This window comes from Podarcis cretensis (assembly GCF_951804945.1).
Source record: "Podarcis cretensis genome assembly, chromosome: 12".
NCBI lineage: Eukaryota > Metazoa > Chordata > Lepidosauria > Squamata > Lacertidae > Podarcis > Podarcis cretensis.
Window position 1 is genome coordinate 58,627,695 of NC_137181.1, and position 20,473 is coordinate 58,648,167.

The 20,473-nt window shown below is 43.7% G+C and overlaps 1 protein-coding gene and 1 long non-coding RNA gene across 4 annotated transcripts in view; one reads left to right on the forward strand and one right to left on the reverse strand.

Moving 5' to 3' along the window:
• The window catches only part of SUGCT (succinyl-CoA:glutarate-CoA transferase), a 322,274-nt gene extending 303,900 nt beyond the window's left edge, over positions 1-18,374 (forward strand). For all 3 annotated transcript variants that reach the window (XM_079947612.1, XM_079947608.1, XM_079947609.1), the window contains exon 14: positions 15,724-18,374. In XM_079947612.1, coding sequence (XP_079803738.1) covers positions 15,724-15,887 — 164 coding nt within the window. In that variant the 3' untranslated portion in view covers positions 15,888-18,374. The remainder of the gene's footprint in view (positions 1-15,723) is intronic.
• The window catches only part of LOC307199695, a 283,211-nt gene extending 263,356 nt beyond the window's left edge, over positions 1-19,855 (reverse strand). The window contains exon 1 of the long non-coding RNA XR_013832135.1: positions 18,597-19,855. This is a non-coding gene — a long non-coding RNA (uncharacterized lncRNA). The remainder of the gene's footprint in view (positions 1-18,596) is intronic.
• Positions 19,856-20,473: the final 618 nt, after the last annotated feature.

Sequence of the window (20,473 nt, forward strand, 5' to 3'; positions counted from 1 at the left end):
TGGCCCTGCTGGGGCAAAAGAGTGCAACCCAGTGTGAAGTTTGGCTCATTCTTGTAATGCTGAACCATGGTTCAGTGCAAGATCCAAGCCAGGTCAATGTTTGTTTGGTTACTAGATTTTGGGGCTCTTATGTCCTGCTTGTGAACTTCTTTTAGCAGTTGGTTGCCTGTTTGCAGTAGACAAAAGGTTGTGTGAAATGGGTCATTGTTCTGCCCAACATGGCTATTCTTTTGCACATGTGATAATTCCTTTATTAAGCCAAATGAATGTTCCTTGCATAACTGCACACGCTGATCAAGCTAGAAAATACAGCAATTAATAACATTACTTTTAGGACAGGTGTTTCTCACTATTTTTACATCTTTGTACTCAAGTGAAATAACACAATTCCTTTCACTATTATAGGAATGTACTAAATAGCATGAAAACAATTTCCATAGGTGTGAAAATATCAGAGTCTCATTATAGCCATTCAAAACATTTTTTAAAAAATGTTTTCCATTTCTTGATCCAGATCAGCTTTTATTTTTGTGGGTGGTCAACCTTCAAAGTATCTACACAAAAGCATGCTTTAGAAATTAAACTGGCATTGCATCTTCCAGATTGAATTCAGAGTGTTCTGACACTTTTAAGGGTCACCAGTTTTTAACTGAGCCTGCTCATGCTTGCTTTAAAGCATGTGAACTGTAAAGTACAGTATGTGTACTAAAGTTATAGATAGGTCCACCCTGCAGAGATCTCTTTAGGCCACAAAGAAGAGTGAACAAAGGAGGAGAGAATTTCTCTGCCTAAAATATTGATGTTCTCCTTGGCTTTTCAGATTAAATGTGCCGTGTATAATTGACAGGTCACACAAAGTGCTGTGTTGTGGTGATGGTGTGGTGATGCGGCAGACTTCGTATCAAGTTTGGCCACCTGATAATTGTAGAAATACTGCTTATCATCATCATCATCATCATCACCACCACAAAAGCAAAAACATGATATGTAATACAGTAGAAACATCAGCCTCAGTACAGATAACCTTAGGCACACCCAGTGTAATGTGTATTTTGGCTTTCAAACTGTCCCTCTGTGTCCCATGGAGACTGCTTTACATCTTTTAAATCATCTCCATTTCCTGCCATTTCACCGCTCAGAACTGTTGCCTTTCACTTCTTTAGCCTGAAGTGACTTTTGGGTTAGCTCTTTAATTCCACCCATGAACTGAGTACTGATTATGTCATTCAATTGCCGCTTCTCAGAAACCACAGGAAGCAGGAACAGCATGCTATGCCTTATCTCTTTTATTTAAAAAATATTACAGGACAAAGCTGCAGGAATAGAACTACAATGCTACAGAATAGAACTGAACACTCCAGGTAGATCTTAACGCTTTTTATATATCATAGCAACCAATCCTAATAGCAGCATTTTTCTGAAAGAAACGGCAGTGTGCATTTCGCTAGGGGAAAATAACAGCTGGTTTAAAAATTAATTTTCAAATGAATATAATCTGCAACAGGTACATATATATGAGGTGAAGTAATTCTTGGCATTCTTTGATTGATACAGTATCTGAAAACTGGGGAAGTGGGTTGTATTTGAATCCAGGAATGACACCCCAAGTATTTTATTTTATGATATTTTCCTCTGCAAGTGGATGAACAAGCATTACAAACATGCCCTCCACCTGTAAGATCCCATTATATGGCAGGTAACCAGGGAATAGCCAGTGCGTTAAAATGAAACCTGCACATTGAATCTGGCGGAAGACAGCTGGTGTAGAAATCAGCACAAGAATCAGAGCAATCTGCAAAAGGCATCTGAGTTCACATTAAACATTGCTCTGAGCTTGCTGAGTTAGAAGGGTGGCTCTGAACTTTGCATGCTTTTGAGGAGGTGAGACCTGCTTTTCATTTTCCTCCTCCTCCTCCCATCTGCTTAAGGTCTTGGCTTTCTGCAAGCAGGCAGCCATGTTCCAATTCAACGAAAAGGGTTAATAGAGAAGAGAGTGTCTGTGTCCTTTGAGTTTTATTGTTTCACGGTACAATTTACACATTTTATTAGGCTGAAAAGTGTCACAAGCCTAGCCCTGGAGAGGCTGAACCTGTGGAACAGTTTCAGGGAAGCAGATCCGGAGCTTATGGCAAGAACAGGAAACCCAGGGGGCAGGGAGTGTGTATCCATTCGAAAGCGGAGAATGTGGAAACAGGAAACTAAGGTGGTCAGAGACAAGGCCCTTCAGAACCCTGGACAGGTCCTAGGGACCATGCAGCTTGTTCCAGTGAGTGCTTGGTGTTCGCTGAGCCCTTATATACTCCCAGGGCCTGACTACACCTCTTAGATTTTGCCTCCTTGGTTCCTTTGGCTTGGAGCCTGACCCTTCTCTTCTGTTTCTTGCTGGGGTGCATTGCCTGTGGTGGCAAACGGGCTCAAATGTTCATGAGTACTTTGGGGGAAAGGTTTTGGCTTCCCTCTGGTATCTTTTGCAGGGGCTACAGTCTCTAGGGATTCAAAATTGAGGGTGTGTGATTCAGTAAGTTCCAGGTTACTGGCAGAGGCTCATTATCCAGACCCTGAAGTAGCGTGTCTGGGGTCTCTTCTGCCAGCCCTCCTGAGGTTTGTGCTAGCAAGCTCCCTCCTGAATAGGTCACTGCAGGCACTCCAAGTCATGGCATCATCACAGCTAAATCATTAAAAGTGTCTTCAATATGGGATGCCCCAATGACTTTCGAGGTGTGAGACTGTTGGTGGGACCCTTTTATCAGTGAAGAGTGGATAGCATGAGATGTGCAAGCTGTGGCTGCATCCTGGAGTCTGTGCATCCTGCTGTGATGATTCATCCAAGCAGACCAAGCCACATGGCACATACAACAATTCAGCATCTGTTTCTTTCAAATGAGGTCAATAACAAGCACAGATGAATGTGTGGAACAGGGAACAAGAGCACTCCATGCTGCAACAATTTCTTACATATCTGACTTGTATTATCTAATACTGAATTGAGAAAGAATATATATGTAGACAATGTTCTCCATACTCTTGTACATGTTTTAAACCTTGGGCAAAACAGGTGTTATATCCAGAGTTTATATTAAGAGGTATCTTAAGAGATATGCCTCATCTGCCACAGAATCATGGAAGAGTTGCAAGGGACCATGAGGACCATCAAGTTTAACCTCTACAATGCAGGAATCTTTTGCCCAACATGGTGTTTGAACCCACTATCCTGGTATTAAGAGTCTCATGCTCTACCAGCTGAGCTATCCTTTGAAAGGAAGTTACTGATCTTCAGTCTAATGCTTTCTCAGTTGAGCTATTTGGCCATGTGTTAACTGTGAACTATACAGAAGTTTATTATAGATGGAGAGACACGTTTCAAGAGACAGAGCATTGCCAGAAAGAATGGCACACACACCCCGGTCAAGTTCTTCCACTCTGTGTAGTGCTCTGGCCTTGATTGTTTTCCATGTGCCTGGGACAAGGTCAGCTGGGGAGAGCTGAGTGGAGGACATTTGCAGTGATCTTGGGTAAGGAGAGGGGTGGTGAGAGAGGAAGGGTAAGCCATGTGAGGGGGCCATGACTCAAACAATTGATGGTTGTGCCATGTGCCAGCCTCTAAGCAGAGGAAATGTGATAGTTCTGTCAGCCAGCCTCCAGGTCTGTCGATGCAACCACTGAATGCTAGGTTAGTGCTGAGAGTGATTTGTCACCTCTACAGAGGTGGAGAACCTATTAGCATGGTCTGTCCTCAGGGGCTGATGAATTCAGGTGGCTCTGGGGGATTTTCCGGCTAATTTGACCCGTGGTCCTATTAAAAACCCAGTTAATCTGTGCAATACATGGATGGCCCAGGTTGGTGACATGCTCGCCCCGGACATCCTCTCCCATTTGATAGAGCTTAACTGGCTTCTTCCCCTTCATGGATCACTGCCTTGCCGTGGCGAAGGGGTTTGAAGAACTCAGAGAAGCTCTGAACTATGCCGAGCAGGGCACCCAAGATGAACAGGTCATAGTGGAGAGTTTTGACCAAACGTGATCCACCTGGAGGAGGAACCGGCAAGCCACTCCAGTATCCCTGCCAAGAAAACTCCATGAACAAAGACAACAGGCATATAAAAGTTATGACGCTGGAAGATGAGCCCCTCAGGTCAGAAGGCGTCCAACATGCTACTGGAGAAGAGCGGAGGACAAGTACAAGTAGATCCAGAGCTGATGAAGCGGCTGGGCTAAAGCCGAAAGGACGCTCAGTTGCGGATATGCCTGGAAGCGAAAGGAAAGTCCAATGCTGTAAAGAAAAATATTGCATAGGAACCTGGAATGTAAGAACCATGAACCTGGGTAAGTTGGATGTGGTCAAAAATGAGATGGCAAGAATAAATATTGACATCCTGGGCATCAGTGAACTAAAATGGACGGGAATGGGCGAATTCAGTTCGGATGACCATCATATCTACTACTGTGGGCAAGAAACCCGCAAAAGAAATGGAGTGGCCCTCATAGTCAACAAAAGAGTGGCAAAAGCTGTACTGGGATGCAATCTCAAAAATGATAGAATGATCTCGATACGAATCCAAGGCAGACCTTTTAACATAACAGTAATCCAAGTTTATGCACCAACTACTGGTGCTGAAGAAACTGAAATTGACCTATGGCCTTTGGCTTGGAGCCAATTTGATTTCCTCCCTCCCTCTCTTTCTTTTTTCTTTTCCTTCTCCTCCTGCGATGAGGCTACATTTTAATATTTTAATGTTCCATTATTTTAATGTTGTATTTTATTTTTGTTTTTAAGTTGTAATCATTCATCTTGTTTTTATTATTGCTTGTAAGCCGCTCTGAGCCCGGCCTTGGCTGGGGAGGGCAGGGTATAAATAAATTATTATTATTATTATTATTATTATTATTATTATTATTATTATTATATGCTTGTGAAACATGGACCACTTATAAATGCCATCTCCAACCCCTCGAAAGATTTCATCATTTTTGGTGTCTCCAAAAATTTTTAACATCACTTGGGAAGACAGGCAAAGATCACCAGTGTTGAAGCAATGATTGTTCAACATCAACTTAGTTGGACTGGTCATGTTGTGTGGATGCCTGATGATCGTCTTCCAAAGCAGCTACTCTATTCCAAACTTAAAAATGGAAAGCGTAATGTTGGTAGTCAACAAAAGAGGTTTGAAGACTGTCTCAAGGCAAATCTAAAAAAATGTAGTATAAACACTGACTACTAGGAAACACTAGCCTGCAAGTGGTCCAGTTGGCCTTTACCAAAGGTGTCATGGGCTTTGAAGACACTCGAACTCAGGACGCAAGGGAGAAACATGCTAAGAGGAAGACACGCTTGGCAAATCCACACCGTGATCAACTCCTGCCCAGAAACCAATGTCCCCACTGTGGAAGGACGTGTGGATCCAGAATTGGCCTCCACAGTCCCTTACGGACTCATTGTTAAAACCGTGTTTATGGAAGACAATCTTACTCGGCTATGAGTGATCGCCAAAGAAAGAAAAAGACTACCAGCCGGGAAACCCTACTAGTGAAGAGCACCCCAGTGCGGCCCCGCAAATGGCAGGCAGATGGAAGATAACATGGGAGGATCCCTGTCATTGGTAACGAATGGAAACCCCAGAAACAGGATGGGGAGGCAGCATTTAATCGCCTGGATGCAGAGCTGTCATCTGATGACAACAGACCTGATCTGTGCCTCTGCTGCCTGGGAGCTGGTACTGCAAAATGGTCTTCCCACCCTAAGCAGCAGGACTGTGGATGAGGCAGCGGCTGTGCTGCTCTATTGAGTCCTGCTGTTGTGGTTCGAGGACCCGACCCCCGCAATGTGAAATGAATACACAAGGACACGTGATTTAAGGTTAATGGGCAAGGAAAGGCCACAACTTTATTGATTACAGCAGTGAAAAGGTATTGGCTTAGGCATTGGATCTCGAAAACAAGTGGGTTTATTCACCAGTAGGTGGAGCCTGTTGATGCTAATCCAACTATAGGCTCACCCCTGATGTCACCGAGGGTCGTGCCATGGCCTCCCGCCAAGCAGGCATCGGACAGAATACACGACCGCCAGATTCCTTTGACGGAATACCCAAAAATTGAAGGCATAGGCGATGGCCACACCTAGCCCTTCGACACACCACAACACATTATTCCAATGCCTAACCGCCACCCGAGCCAAAAGGCTCAGCTCGAGGAGCGCGGAAACACGCTGTCTCCCGAAGCTGAAGCCGGGATGGGGAGCAAGTGAGCAAGTGGGGTGGGCAGCCTCGAACCGACGTTAAATTGGCGACTTAAGCGGTAATAAGGAAGACAAAGAAAACAACGCAGCGGCAGCAAACGAACACTCACACTGTGTCAGGCTGTAGGTCGCGCTGCTGGCAGAGCGATGGCTAACCGCCCTCAAGAGATCGCTTAACAGCACAGACAGCCGTAATGAATTAAGCACAACTAGCAATAGCACCACAAAGCCCACACTCCCTCAATTCCGCTCACGCAAAGTACTTCCCTGGCTTCAGTTGAAAGTTGACTCGCGGCGAGACGACGACGAAGAATGAGGCTGGGGAGAGGCTGGCGCCGCAGCAAAAAGCTGCTGAACACACCCCCTCCGTGGCACCTGGTTGGATGCTTGCCGAGGGGCGTGGGCGCCAGCCAGGTGAGGCGGAGGCAGGGGGCTAATGCCCCCTGCTAGGGGCGATGCTCGGGCTCCCGCCCACAACCACTCCCCTCTCTTGCAGGGAGGAGAATCCTTGCTGGAGAGGGGTTTCCTAACCTGCACTGCACATCCTTGGCTGACACTGGGCTGGACCTGAAGCAGTACACAGAGCAAAAAACATGTTGTGTAGAGGGTGGTGAATTTAACACTGGGGTACACCGGGGAGGGGAGGGTACAAATAAAAAAATATTATTAGCGAGTATTTTACTCCGGTGTGTTCACACATCATAGTGGCCTTTTATTGATAGTTGAAGTAAATGAGGTCTGTAGCATCCTTGAAGGCAATAAATGCCAAACATTTTTTGCTGTGATTTGTATAGAAGCGAAAGGCTCAAATCTGACAATCTTACAAAAGGAAGATGCATTAGCAAGGCGGGGGGGGGGGGGAATGACACATCTTGGAAAGAAACATCGAGTCAAATGTGAAACCCACAAGTGCAAGTGGCAAAGGATCAAAGGTGCTGGGGTGTGTGGGAGGGAGGGAGGGAGGTGCTGCTGATGCTCCCAGACGGTCAATGACGGAAAAATTCTCTTTAAACCAAGCACCTGCTGCTTACGATTAGAACTTCAAAATTACTAGCTCAAGTAAGTTAAAGCACTTTACTTCACAGTGAAAGTGGGGCGGTGGAGAAAAGGAAAAGGAAGTAGTCCAAAGCATCAGGAGGTGGAAAAAGTCAAGGAGAATGGGGAATTGCATTAATGAAACTGATCTGTGCACATTTGAGATGGAATATTGCTTATGCATGGCTGGGTCCAATCTGATTCTAATTTATACTCTCAAGCTTTTTAGTTGTCTTCTTTCTTGGATGCAGAGTCCCCCCTCCCCCGCCGTCTCTCTCCCTCTCTGGATAGCTTCCTAGCCTTATACTTCATTCCTCTCCATGGGTGTGTCTGGTTCTTACATTTCACATTCTCAATATTCCTGTAGCTTTTATGGGTGAAGAAAGAGGATTCCTGACTACTTCTTTTTTTGCCTTTCACGGGATAGAATGAAAATCTCTGGTAATATTTACAGCCACAAGAGCTTCAGAAAGAGGGCCACTCTGTTGTGCTCACACATGCACACTTGTGCAATTTAAACCAAAGGCTGCTTGATTGAAGAGACTTGAGTGCCCCATACTGCTTTGATATTTCCAACCTCAGATGAGCTGAATATCACATGACAGGGATTGGCAACAGACAGTGGAAAGCCAACACAATTGCTTGCCCTCCGTACTGTGTTGGTATTGATCACATTGTCAGTTTGTAAATTCATCTGAATAGGGTCCAAATGTGGAATTTGCCCTTTTCTCCTGCCCAAATCCTAATGCTGACTGTTCTTTTAGGAATTTAAAATTAAAATTAAACAGATGATTGCTTGGAACGGAAGGCAGCAGAATTGCAGCAGCCTCAGATAGCGCTCTACCTACCACAAGCTGTAAGAGGCAATTGCACCAAGGTATCAAAACTGGCATTGGGTGCTGTGCAAATGAGGAAGTCATGTGCCACCATCCTCAACATTTTCTGGGCAAGGCGATTACGATGGTGGCTGTCTGCCAGTTGTGCACATGCATGGGCAAGGCAGATTATCCAGACCCACTTCAGTCTGGCTTTAGACTTGGATTTCGCAATGCAATAGCCTTGGTCTCCTTGACTGATGATCTTTATCAGGAGTGAGACATGGAGAGTGCAACCCTGTTGGCTTTCCCTGATCTCTTGGTGGTTCAACACAATGACCAGTGTATGACTGAGTGACCAGGTGGCATCAGTGGTGACATGCTTTCGGCTGGTTCACCTGCTGTAGCCATTCTTTAACCAGGATAGCCTGACTTCAGTAAGCCATAACCCAATAGCCTTAAGATTGGCCTGCTGTGATGTGTTTTATCCCACCCAGGGCCCACTGCCTCAGGCGGCAGGATCCCCAGGGACAGCAGATCCTGTCTCCAAGGAACACTTCTTCTTCTTCTTCTTCTTCTTCTTCTTCTTCTTCTTCTTCTTCTTCTTCTTCTTCTTCTTGTGCTGTGCAGTCCTTGGAGGCCAAGTGTTCCTCCTTGGCTAATAGGAGGTGCTGCTGGTCTCCTCCCATCCTTGTTCTCAGTGTAGATCTTCACCCACCCCTTCCCTGATTGGGGGGGCACCATTTTGTGGTTTGCTTCAAGTGTCAACATGTCTTAGGCTAGTCCTGTGTGGCACTAGCTGTCATGGGCCAGGAATCAGCTTCACCTGCTTAGCAGCAACCTGAAGGAGCAGAAGGCAGTGACTGCACCTGCTGCCGATCAGCCTTCTTCTTCCTGATGTGAACCAGCTGGCTCCAGCTTAGGGTTTCCAGCCTCAGACAGTTGCTGGAAACATTTGTTGTTCCTGACCAGACCTTGCTGCTTCTTGCTTCTCCTGACCTTGGACCCTCTGCTTTCTTGACCCCTGGACCATCTGACTATGTGAGCTGGAATACTCCTGTCCTTAGGACTGGACTGAACCTTGCATACAGACTCTGCCTCCAGGCAAGTACCCCCGAGACTTGGCTGATTGGCTGCCCTCTCCCGCCACCAAGATCTGCTGTGGCTGAGCTGCACAGGACAACGATGCTACTGTTCAAAGGCTGTCCAGAAGCTGCAGCTAGTGCAGAGTATGACCGCCAGGGCAGCAAGATCAGACCATGTGCCACCAGTCCTTTCTCAAAATACGCCTTTATTAAGGATTTTCCCTGGATTGCCATTTGTTCTGATTACTAAATAACAGGTTTTCCCTTGGGTAGGAGTGGGGCAAGGGGGAAGCTGCTTGGACCCATGCCTATAAAGTGAGGGTCAAGCAGAAAACCTCTGAGGCACACTCTTAAGAAAATCCAGGGGGAATACTAAACTGAGCAGTTGCCAACCTAGTAGCCTTCTCTCGGAACTGTTGCATGGGAAAGGGAAAGCTGCCCCTTTAATTGCTCGTTTCTAAGTTCTAGGCTGGGGGCAGAAGTACAGTGGTGCCTCGCAAGATGAAATTAATGCGTTCCGTGAGGCTCTTTGTATAGCGGTTTTTTCGTCTTGCGAAGCAAGCCCATTGACAGCTTAGCGGATTAGCGCTATTAGCGGTTTAGCGGCTTTTAGTGGATCAGCTGATAAGCGGCTTAGCGGCTTAGGAAAAGGGGGGGGGGGAAACCCCGTAGGAACTCGCAAGACATTTTCGTCTTGCGAAGCAAGCCCATAGGGAAATTTGTTTTGCGAAGCGCCTCCAAAACGGAAAACCCTTTCGTCTAGCGGGTTTTCCGTCTTGCGAGGCATTCGTCTTGCGGGGCACCACTGTAATTAAATAAATCACATGCAGAACTGAAATAATATATTGTAAAATTCTGAATAATCATTTTTCAAAACAGTTTGCAACAAGTCCGTTATTTACAATTTAATGCTTTAACTCTTTGTCTTGGGAAGGTCAGTGCTTTTATTCCTGCGTGGGCGCACACGTGTGGCAACTGGAATTAATCTAGGCAATCAGGACACTTGGGGCAGCTCTTGGTGCCGGGGCTGAGGTTGGTCCAGGTCCCTGCCTTTCCCCTTGTTCTCTTTCATCTCAGAAATCTACCATAAAAACTCCTGGACTGTTTAACCTTTTAAAAAGAAAGGCGTCTTTAATCCCCTTGGGACCTCGCGTAGCAAAAAGATGCTTGCACTGTCTTATCTGTCTTTTATATCTCATGTTCAAATGTGTTCTGTGTCTTAACTTTATGGTATGTTTGGCGCCTGGGATGTTATGGCAGAGAGGCGCCAAATAAACAAAATTTATGATGATGATGTGGATTTCAAGTACTAGGGAAGGCGGAGACAATTTGGTACTATACGTATAACTGATATAATGTTCATCTGACGCCTTGTGAAACCCTGGCGATAAAGCAGTATCTGGAGCAAGTGTCTTAGTAACTTGCTGAAGAAGTCAAAATATAAATATTGATTTAAAGGACTTCACATATAGCAGAATGTGTGTTTAGGTCTTTCTTGTGGAATGCCCACTGCTTTCTCCAGAAAAAAATATTCTAAATATGTAGTACAAGGTTAGTTTTTCAAGTTAATTTTCCAAACTCCCTCCCTCCCTCTCTGTTTCATGCCTTCAGTTTGTATGGCACCTTTAGAGAGTTGCATTGGCAACGTACATAGGCTATTATTATTATTATTATTATTATTATTATTATTAATAATAATAAATAATTTTATTAATACCCCACCCTCCCCAGCCAAGACCGGGCTCAAAGTGTCTAACACCAGGTATAAAAACAATTGATTAAAATACGACTTAAAAACAAGATTAAGTACATTAAAATGCAGCCTCATTTCAGTAGAAACTCAAATCAAAAACTTTTTGGGGATGAAAATGTCAAATCTTCACCAAGGCCAACTATCCAGACTGGTCCTATGTGGGCCAGAAAAAGCCAGGGAAATCCCCAAATAGGAGTTCCATCACAGAAGGAAAAAGGAAGAGGGGGAGGGAATCAAGTTGATTCCAAGCCAAAGGCCAGGCGGAACAACTGTCTTACAGGCCCTGCGGAAAGAAATCAGATCCTGCAGGGCCCTGGTCTCATGAGGCAGAGCGTTCCACCAGGCTGGAGCCAGTGTTGAAAAGGCCCTGGCTCTGGTTGAGGCTAATCTGACTTCCTTAGGGCCCGGGACCTCTAGGGTGTTGCTATTTATGGACCTTAAGGTCCTCCGTGGGAATACCAGGAGAGGCAGTCCTAGGAGTACGAGGGTCCTAGGCCATTCTATGCATCCAGTCCCAAGGAGGTTATAATTCAAGATGGACAATGGGGAGTAACAGAAGGTAGGGGAGAATGGAAATAAATGCTACCACTCATACACAGGGAGAAAGGTGGTGCCATGTACATTGAGACACTTCCTCTTGATGGTGACAGTGGGCAGGAAAGGAGGAAGTTGTTTAAGGAGCAGAAAAGCTTTGGTAATGCAAAGTTGGAAGAGCAGAAGTCACGGGGCAGAACAACAAACAAGGGGAGGAAGGGGGTTGGACTAGATGACCCTCGGGGTTCTATGATTGTAAGTAATTGCATTTTATTGCATTGTATTATATTTTATATGTAAATCCCTTTGCTAATTCATCACTGAAGTGAAAAGCAGTATATGAATTCTCTAAATGAAAATAAAATGAATTAGGGCTGGGGAAACAGTGAGGATGTCACTAATTCAACCCACCTTAGGTCTGTGCAGAACCTCCTTGTGTGCTCTGGTCCATAAATTGATGATCAAAGCTCTAGGTGACATCATGAGTACAAAAACTTAATGCTGTTTTGTGCAAGTTCCCTTTCACATGCTAGTCATAATAGCGAGTGGAGCCCCCACCATCCGCACTCCCCCTCTTTTCTTCCCAATTCTGTATTGCATGCAACACTAATGTCTCACAAAAAATGAAACTGATTTGTAGAAAACACAACCTGAAAAAAGACAATGCACATGCTTTTGTAAATTAAGAAATCTTTAATACCCCCCCGGGCAATCTTACCCCTGCTTGCATCAAATGAAAAAGAAAAAATAATAATAGCTGGTGGAGCCCATTCTCAAAACTGCCTAGTCCAACCTTTTGCATATAAAGCAAAGCTGCTCTTGTGGAACTTTTGATTAAGGTTGATCTACTTCCTTGCTGATTATTATCCTTATTTACTATTGCCAAGGTTGGGTACAACTGTGATATTTCTAAATGCACTTTAAATGCATTGTTAGTTTGCTTTTCATTTGACCAGTTTAATCTCCAGAGGTCATTTATTTGCAAGATGGTTTCCTTAAAACTTCAAAACTGATAGTGGCATTTGAGCAATATAAGAATGCAAGCCCCAGCCACTTTAGACAATGAATGCCGGCATTTACCAATGCTCAAGGTCCGAATTTATCTTGCATCGAGCGTCACTAATATAAGACTTGGGGGTGGGGGGAGGCCAGTCAGCTAAAGATTAGGAATTTACAAACAGCTCTGAATGAAAGGGACTTGAAATGACAGTCCATCTCAATAGTGTTGTCTTTGACCATTTAGGATAGCAGTTTGAAATTGACTAGTTCAACATGTAATCTACTGGTGGGTTTGTGTGTGCTTTTAGTAAGAGCTAGTAAGTAGACTTATTTCTTTAAACTGCCATAACGTGAGAGGAGTGTGAGATGCAGCTTCCAGAGAAGTAGTCACGACAACCTGTTGCAGCAAAAAACAACAGAGTCCTAACACATTTATGATGGCAGAGATTTAGGCCAAGAAAAGTAAAGGGTAAAAGGACCCCTGACCATTAGATTCAGTCGCGGATGACTCTGGGGTTGCGGCGCTCATCTCGCTTTACTGGCTGAGGGAGCCGGCATACAGCTTCCGGGTCATGTGGCCAGCATGACTAAGCCGCTTCTGGCGAATCAGAGCAGCACATGGAAACGCTGTTTACCTTCCCACCGGAGTGGTACCTATTTATCTACTTGCACTTTGACGTGCTTTCAAACTGCTAGGTTGGCAGGAGCCGGCACCAAGCAATGGCAGCTCACCCCGTCGCGAGGATTCGAACCACTGACCTTCTGATTGGCAAGCCCTAGGCTCTGTGGTTTAACCCACAGCGCCACCCTGGATGCAAATCACTGCTCAGTTATGAGTAGATCATTCGGCTGGATCCAGACTAAGTTAGTAGCACTTAGGTCTCATTGAGATCAAGGAGGCTTAGCAATGGAAGGTGGGGGCATTCCAGCGAGGGGGGGCATAGAAAATGAGAGAGGAAACAACAAATGGTCTTACTCACATCAGCATGCATCTGCCTCCCCGGGAATGTATTTGTTAATTAAATTTGTATCTCAATCTTCCTCCCAAAGGAGCCAAGGGCAGCACACACTATTATTATTTTTTTAAAAAAACTTCAAAACAACAACACACAAACAAATCCAAAACAAATTTAAGAACAGACACCAGTGAATTGTATATTTACAATAAATGTATACAAGCTTGTCTGTGCTCTTGTGCAGTTCCCATTCATTTTAGTGCGTCCCTTGACAGAAAAAGGATTTCCCTATTAATTGATTTCATGCTTTTTGTAGTGGCAACCTTATTTCTGACTCATGGAAGTTTTCATTTTTTGCCCTGTGGAATTTTTCATCACTACACATTATGAATAATAATTGATAAATGCACAAATAATATTCCAATCCAAGTTGCAATCTCAAGGTTGCATCATAGGAGAATAGTCTGTTCAATGAATATTCTGAACATGTTATGCTCTGAATCTGTGAAGAGGCACAGCCCCTTTTCATTTACCAAATCTGATTTATAATATGTGTACAAAATGTCCTTCTGGAACTCGTGATGGAATAATGGAAGTGGAATTGTAAACATAAAAACCTGAAAAAATTATTTCCACAGCCACATAGCCAGGACTGAACAACTTTGTTAGCAGCCCTCGTTTGCTAAATCCCTAGACTGATTTAAATATTCTGTGGGGGCTGATAAAAAGAAATGTAATTTGTATAATATGTATCAGTATAGCAAATACAGAAGAGGGATATGGGCATTTCAGTAAGTAGTCACCAAGGCCTGCTTTTCATTTAACAATGAAAACACACACAGCTCTCATGTGATTTAATTCCTTTTCTGAACTTCGATGGAAATATCTGGTTGGAATGAAGACATATCAACTAGCTCTGAAGCAGTGGCTCCACACGTTCATGAGTCTGGCGTAGAGCGAGATCTTTGTGTACTGATCCATATGATCAAGAAGCATTGTTTACCAGACTCCTGCTTAAGAAATTGCTGTCCACAAAAAAAAGTGGAAGGTTTGCTATTTTTCAAGTTGTTTATAATAGCTGGTTTGGTTGAAACTGTCAGCCAAGCAGCATACTTTGTGATGGGTGGTTTCAGCTTCCCATTGGTTCCATCCTCTTTGGATTGATGCAAACCTTCATCTACATCACTCAGTGTCTCATTACACAACAGCACCTGAAAGTAGCGCCTTTTGAAATAATGAAGGGCAATGACCGCTCCCCACTTAAAACGGGGGGCGCCCTTTGCGTGGACGCGTGCAGCCCTGGATCTGGAGTGGCCCCATCAGCATAGGCTTTGCCTTCCCTCAGGTGGGATACCTGGAGGTCCCCGCCTACCCCAGTGAGTTGTCCAATCCCACCTGGGGGAAGCGTTGCCAGAAAAACCAGGCCAGGTAAGGGGAGGGATTACCTGCCCACACAATAGAGGGTGGATCTTAATTGTTAATCCTCACTTGGCTCCAGAGCTTCTCCCACCCTACCCACCCTCAGTTAATGTCTTCTTTTGCAGGTTAACTTTTCTTCATAGGTTTTGCAGGTTAACCTTTCTCCACAGGTATGCGGGCGCTGCTACGATAAGGTCGCTGTTAAAGGGCCGGAAAGGAATTTCCCTGCATTGGCAGGTTTCGCCTTTCCCGTAGCAAAACGTCACAACTTTGGCGGTATCAGGCCTTGGGCGGAATCCTTTAGTCCATCTTCCTCTTTGCGGCGGCGATACCAGGGTTCCCTGTTAAAGGGGTTTCTGAAGGGAGGCTTTGACCGTACGCTGAAAGGTCGTCATTGCTCTCCCCTGCGGCGGCGGCGTAACAGGGGCGGCTATCTCTGCTTGAACATATGTTCCCCAGAGCCAGCCGATCCCCCCCACACACACTGGATAACCCTGTATCTCCCTAGGTCCCCGGCTGGGGACTGGGGAGGGAGAACGCCCAATGTCTGAGCCAAGGTCTACCCACATTTGAAATTTAATAAAGTTGTGGCCAATTTAATCCCATAGCACGTTGTCTAGAGTCGTTATTCCACATGACGGGGGGGGGGGACCACTCGGGATTTGGGGACTCCGCCTGTCCATGCAATGTGAAATCTCTGGCTTTTGACTTGTGTTGGTAGTTTCACCCATGCAAATCACATGAAAATCTTGTCGAGAGAAATAGAAAAGCATTCTCAAGGCACAAGAATCTGTGATATTTGCGGGTGTCTTCTCTGTGTACAGGATGGCATTCTTTACAAAACTAACCATGACCATTATTAACTTCCAGTTTTCTTTTTTCTTGTTTTTGATAGGACCAGCCGTAAGGTACAGCCAGTTTGAAGTGTCGGAGCCCAAACCTCCTCCTCTCATTGGTCAGCACACATTGGATGTTCTGAAGGATATTCTGGGGTACAAAGAGGATGCCCTAGAGGAACTGCTCAGCTCTGGAGCAATAGTTCAGCATGAACGCATGTGAATGGCTTTGGCTTCGGTTGCTGATGGAGAAGAAACTTCCTGGAATTCTACCGGGATCTCTTTAGTTTTCACAACCAATGATGGAGATGTGATTAAGTTCTTGGTATTTTTTTAATATAATCTGAAACACATCCTGCATTCAAGTATCAACCTGCAAAGTTTTAAAATAATCAATTTTCCCTGCCTTTCATGCAGACCGGGGACAGGTAGAGGTTCTGGTATCGTAGAGGTGCTGGTAACTATGAAATTCAGCATTTGGTATATTGCTGATAGACCAAAATAAAACCCACCATGCAGTCCCACTGCCACATGTTCAGCAGTGCCTCTCTCTGGAAACACATGGATGAATTTCAGAAGATCTGAGTTCCATGCCAAAAGCTACTAATTGCATGGGTAAAGCCAGTAGAATCTAGGCCATAATTAGCAGCACGTGATATTTGAAAGCAAAACCACTTTCTGTATACAAAGCAATATGGCATTTCTTTAAGCACAGGGGTGGGGGGGGGATGATTGGTCAATCTTGCAGGCATATAATTTAGATCAAAAGTAGAATTCTGAACAAGAAGATTCCAAAACTTTTACTTCTGCTAAAGTAAGGCACTGCCTTCCTTCCCTGAAAACTAAATAAAGCTAACCGAAACTGACACTCAACAAATAATGACCATATTTCACTCAAAGGATCGGAAACAGGCCTCCTGTTATAAGTGGCCTGTCACTTGGTTTCCAGTTTAACAAACAACATCCTCTGTGTTAAATCTGAACTTCACAACTATATCTTGCTTTCCGGGGGAGGGGGGGGAATGGGAGAGAGAAAGAAAGAAAATTATTACATAATTAAGTTTTAAAATGGATTTGCAATTGCCTTTGAAGTTGTGTGGCACGGTCTTCCTTTGTTGGCTTATTTTGTAAATCTTTGTGTTGTCTCATTTTCAGATTTCCTTCTAATCTTTTTTCCTCCTTGTACGTGTGCGTGTGAAATTACAATCTCAGTACCAGAGTCAATACTTTTGTCCATATGCTAAATGCATCATTATGTTTTGGATCAAGTGATGGCTCTAAGCATCAGAAGATGCGTGCATAGGCAAGTGTCAGGAATCGGGATGCAGGGATGGGATTGGGAGGGGAAATTGCATAATTCCCCTTTAATTCAAGAATAGTAGCCAAGATTAAAGAGGAGAAACAATGCTGGGAACTCAGTTTTAGATATGACGATTTGGTCGTAAACTAGGCACTGCTTTCGTTGAAAACAGTCCCTTTTAAACTCATATTTACAAATAGGCATGCTGTTTCTGCTTAGTCTCTTTCTCATTTCCAAGAACAGAATACATAAATAAGATTTAAGATTAATTCAAAACCTCCTAAAGGAGCTTTGTTTCGTCCGGTAGTTTCCCAAGGAAAAGGCTAAGTGTCACCAAACCAATTCATGCAAACCCCATTGGCTTACTTAGTTTTTAATTCCCTATTTAATTTTTGTTCCACAAGGCTGCACACAAATAGGAAGTTCATTTTCTTATCCTTTGGGCTTGTTTGAACCTCAGGACCTAATAGCCAGTTTCCTCAGAAAAAGTCAGTGAGTTAAATGAGACTTGCTTCGTTAAATGCTTCATATCACAGTCTCGGAATGCTTTCAGGCATCTTTATCTGCAGGAAGCTATGTTGAGCTAGCACAAATTGTAGCCAGGCGCAGCAGAATGGTGACTGCACAGAATTTTGCTCAGCACAAACGAGCCTGACCTAGGATGACTGAGCTCTTTCCATGTCAGCAAGAGGCACTGTGCCCCAGGATGTTCTGACTAGTTAACCAAGAGCAACCCAGGTCTACTACCACTGAGAGAAAGTGTTGAAATTGCTTAGAATCTGGGGCTGGGTTTACATGGGCAGCAAAATGAGATGGGAATGAACTGGTAGAAGAAAAGGCAGAGGTTAGTCAAAGTTAGGGAGAGAGCACTTTACTGAAAATTTCCTTCTTCATGCATCCATCTTCTAACTGGACTATGCAAAACAGAAGCAGTACCACACAATCTGCAGATCAACATGGAAGTAACTACAAAGGTAATTTTTGCTATCTGGGTTGATGGGAGTTGTCACCCAAGATCCAATATAGTTTGTATAGAATAACACTGAATGGAGGACCTGTAAGAAGCTGTTATATTTTTTAAAAAAATTGGTATTGGCATACAGAAGTGATGCATGATCAGATTTCAGATTGTTGCCCAACATGTGCCCAGTCTAATTGCCCCAGATGCCACTCGTGGGGACCACAATTTCCAAAGCTTCCATTTACTGAAACTGAGCATAATCTTCTCAGCTGCTACATTGTGAAAGACTTCCAGAAATCATTTCGCCACAAATATTAGTTGAATCATATCATATACACACGATTTTTAAAAAATGTTGAGATAGTTTTCTATTATTTCAATTATCACCACACTACACTCAAAAATCCAAATTTTGAGAGAATGTGGAAACACACCAGACAAAATGGATTTTTTATAAAAAAAAAACCAACTACAGTGGTACCTCGGGTTAAGTACTTAATTCGTTCCAGAGGTCTGTTCTTAACCTGAAACTGTTCTTAACTTGAAGCACCACTTTAGCTAATGGGGCCTCCTGCTGCTGCTGCTGTGCCACCGGAACACGATTTCTGTTCTCATCCTGAAGCAAAGTTCTTAACCCAAGGTACTATTTCTGGGTTAGTGGAGTCTGTAACCTGAAGCTTCTGTAACCCGAGGTTTCACTGTATTAGTCCATTCCATAGTATTTGAAGTACCATTTGGATCATGAAAATATGAAGCTGGCTTCTGAGACCACCATAAACCTACGATGAAGTAGAGGTTATACTGAAAGGCATCCATCGCTTCATAAAAGTCTGCAGGCCAAATTAAATCCAATCCAGGATTGGATTTCCTGACCTGTTGGGTTTGGTTTTTTTTTTTGGTTTGCAAAAAATCCCCAATTATTGGTGTTTGTGATTTCAATTAAAACTGTGGTGGAGGTGGGGCGTTGAAACAATGACATCCTCCCCACGCAATTCCCTTGATAAAAAACTGCACATGCATCCCAAAGCTCATTTGCTCTGCTAGGGAAAATGGTTGCACTAAAGGGGCAAATCAAAGCTTGTCAGGTGGCAATCTTTTAGGTCACAAAAAAGGGAAGAAAACACCCACCTGGTGCAAAGTGACAAATGTCAGTTTGCAAGAGAGCTACCCAGCAGATCCTGCACCCCTTCTTCTTGGAGGCCAATAACTTCCTGGGTATTGGGGGTGGGGGGTGTTTGCAGATCCCACTGCTGACAAACTTTAAACTTGCATATGTGAAACCTTTGGCAAGAGAAAGGGGCAGTTTGCACTGTGTAATCACTGCTTTGACAAAAGTGACGCTCCCCTCCACCCTGGCCATGAGAGGTATCTTCTTGTCATTGAATAAGAGCTTTGAATCCCCTCAAAGCAAATTTTGCCATGGAGTCAAACCTTGAGAAAATCCAGTCTGGGAATAATCTCAGTGTAATTGGAATGATATTTATTTACTTATTACTTCAAATTTATAACTCCCCTAAAAAGGTCCAGGGTAGCTTACAATAATAAAATTACATTAAAACAATTTCAAACAACACTATAACACATTGCGGGCAGCAGTTGAACTCAGCAGTATGAGAAAGGCTTCTTTGTGTTGATAAAGAGATAAGTTTGTCTCAAATTAAACCCAATATAATGAGATTATGCAGCAAAAGCAAGATCACACCTCTCATTGAATTGGTATACGTACTTAAGGTACATACGTAAGAGGATCGTTTATTATTATATTTTGGGAGTGATTCCTGTTCTTATATAACTGTCATGTTTTATACTTTCTGGATGTCCCATGATCATATTATAAAAGTAGTTGCTTTCTATGTGATAAATCAAGCACTGCTAGGAGTTGTATTTCTTATCAATATATTGTATTTCCAATAAATATCAATAAAATATCAATAAAAATTGATATAAAAATCAATAAAAATCAATAAAATATCAATAAAAATCAATAAAAGAAAATTATTCTGAAAGTGTGGCCCAGAGGAAAAAAGTTTGAGAACCACTGGTCTAGAGAGAAGGTCCCCTGTATTCTTCGGTTCCTTAGTGCCCTGGGACACCTCATCCATTTGGGGGGGCCCTGCAGCTTGAACTGTTATGGGGGTCCCTTCATAACCAGCAATGAGGTCTAGGTAACTTCTAGCATCTTCCATGGGGTTGTTCCACAACAGATCACCACACCTTTACAATGTCTGTGCTACTGACTCTCAAACTTAGGGATTGTTGAAATATATACAACAAAAAATTAACCAATTTGAATCACGTGACTCAAATCTGGTATACTAGACCCAAAAAGTTTAAGCAGTGTGGACTAAAATTGCTTCTGGGGCCCATCTGGGATTAGAGACCCTCAAACTTAAGCTTTGTTAGTTTCATAGTGGATCCGCCTGTGACCTCTTCTAATGTAGAACTGTCACAAGAAAATATGCAAATCTGTAAGAAAATTGCACTCTAGCCATATTTATGAGTCTCTTATGTTTGTTACTAACGCCAGTAAAACACATGCAGGAACAAT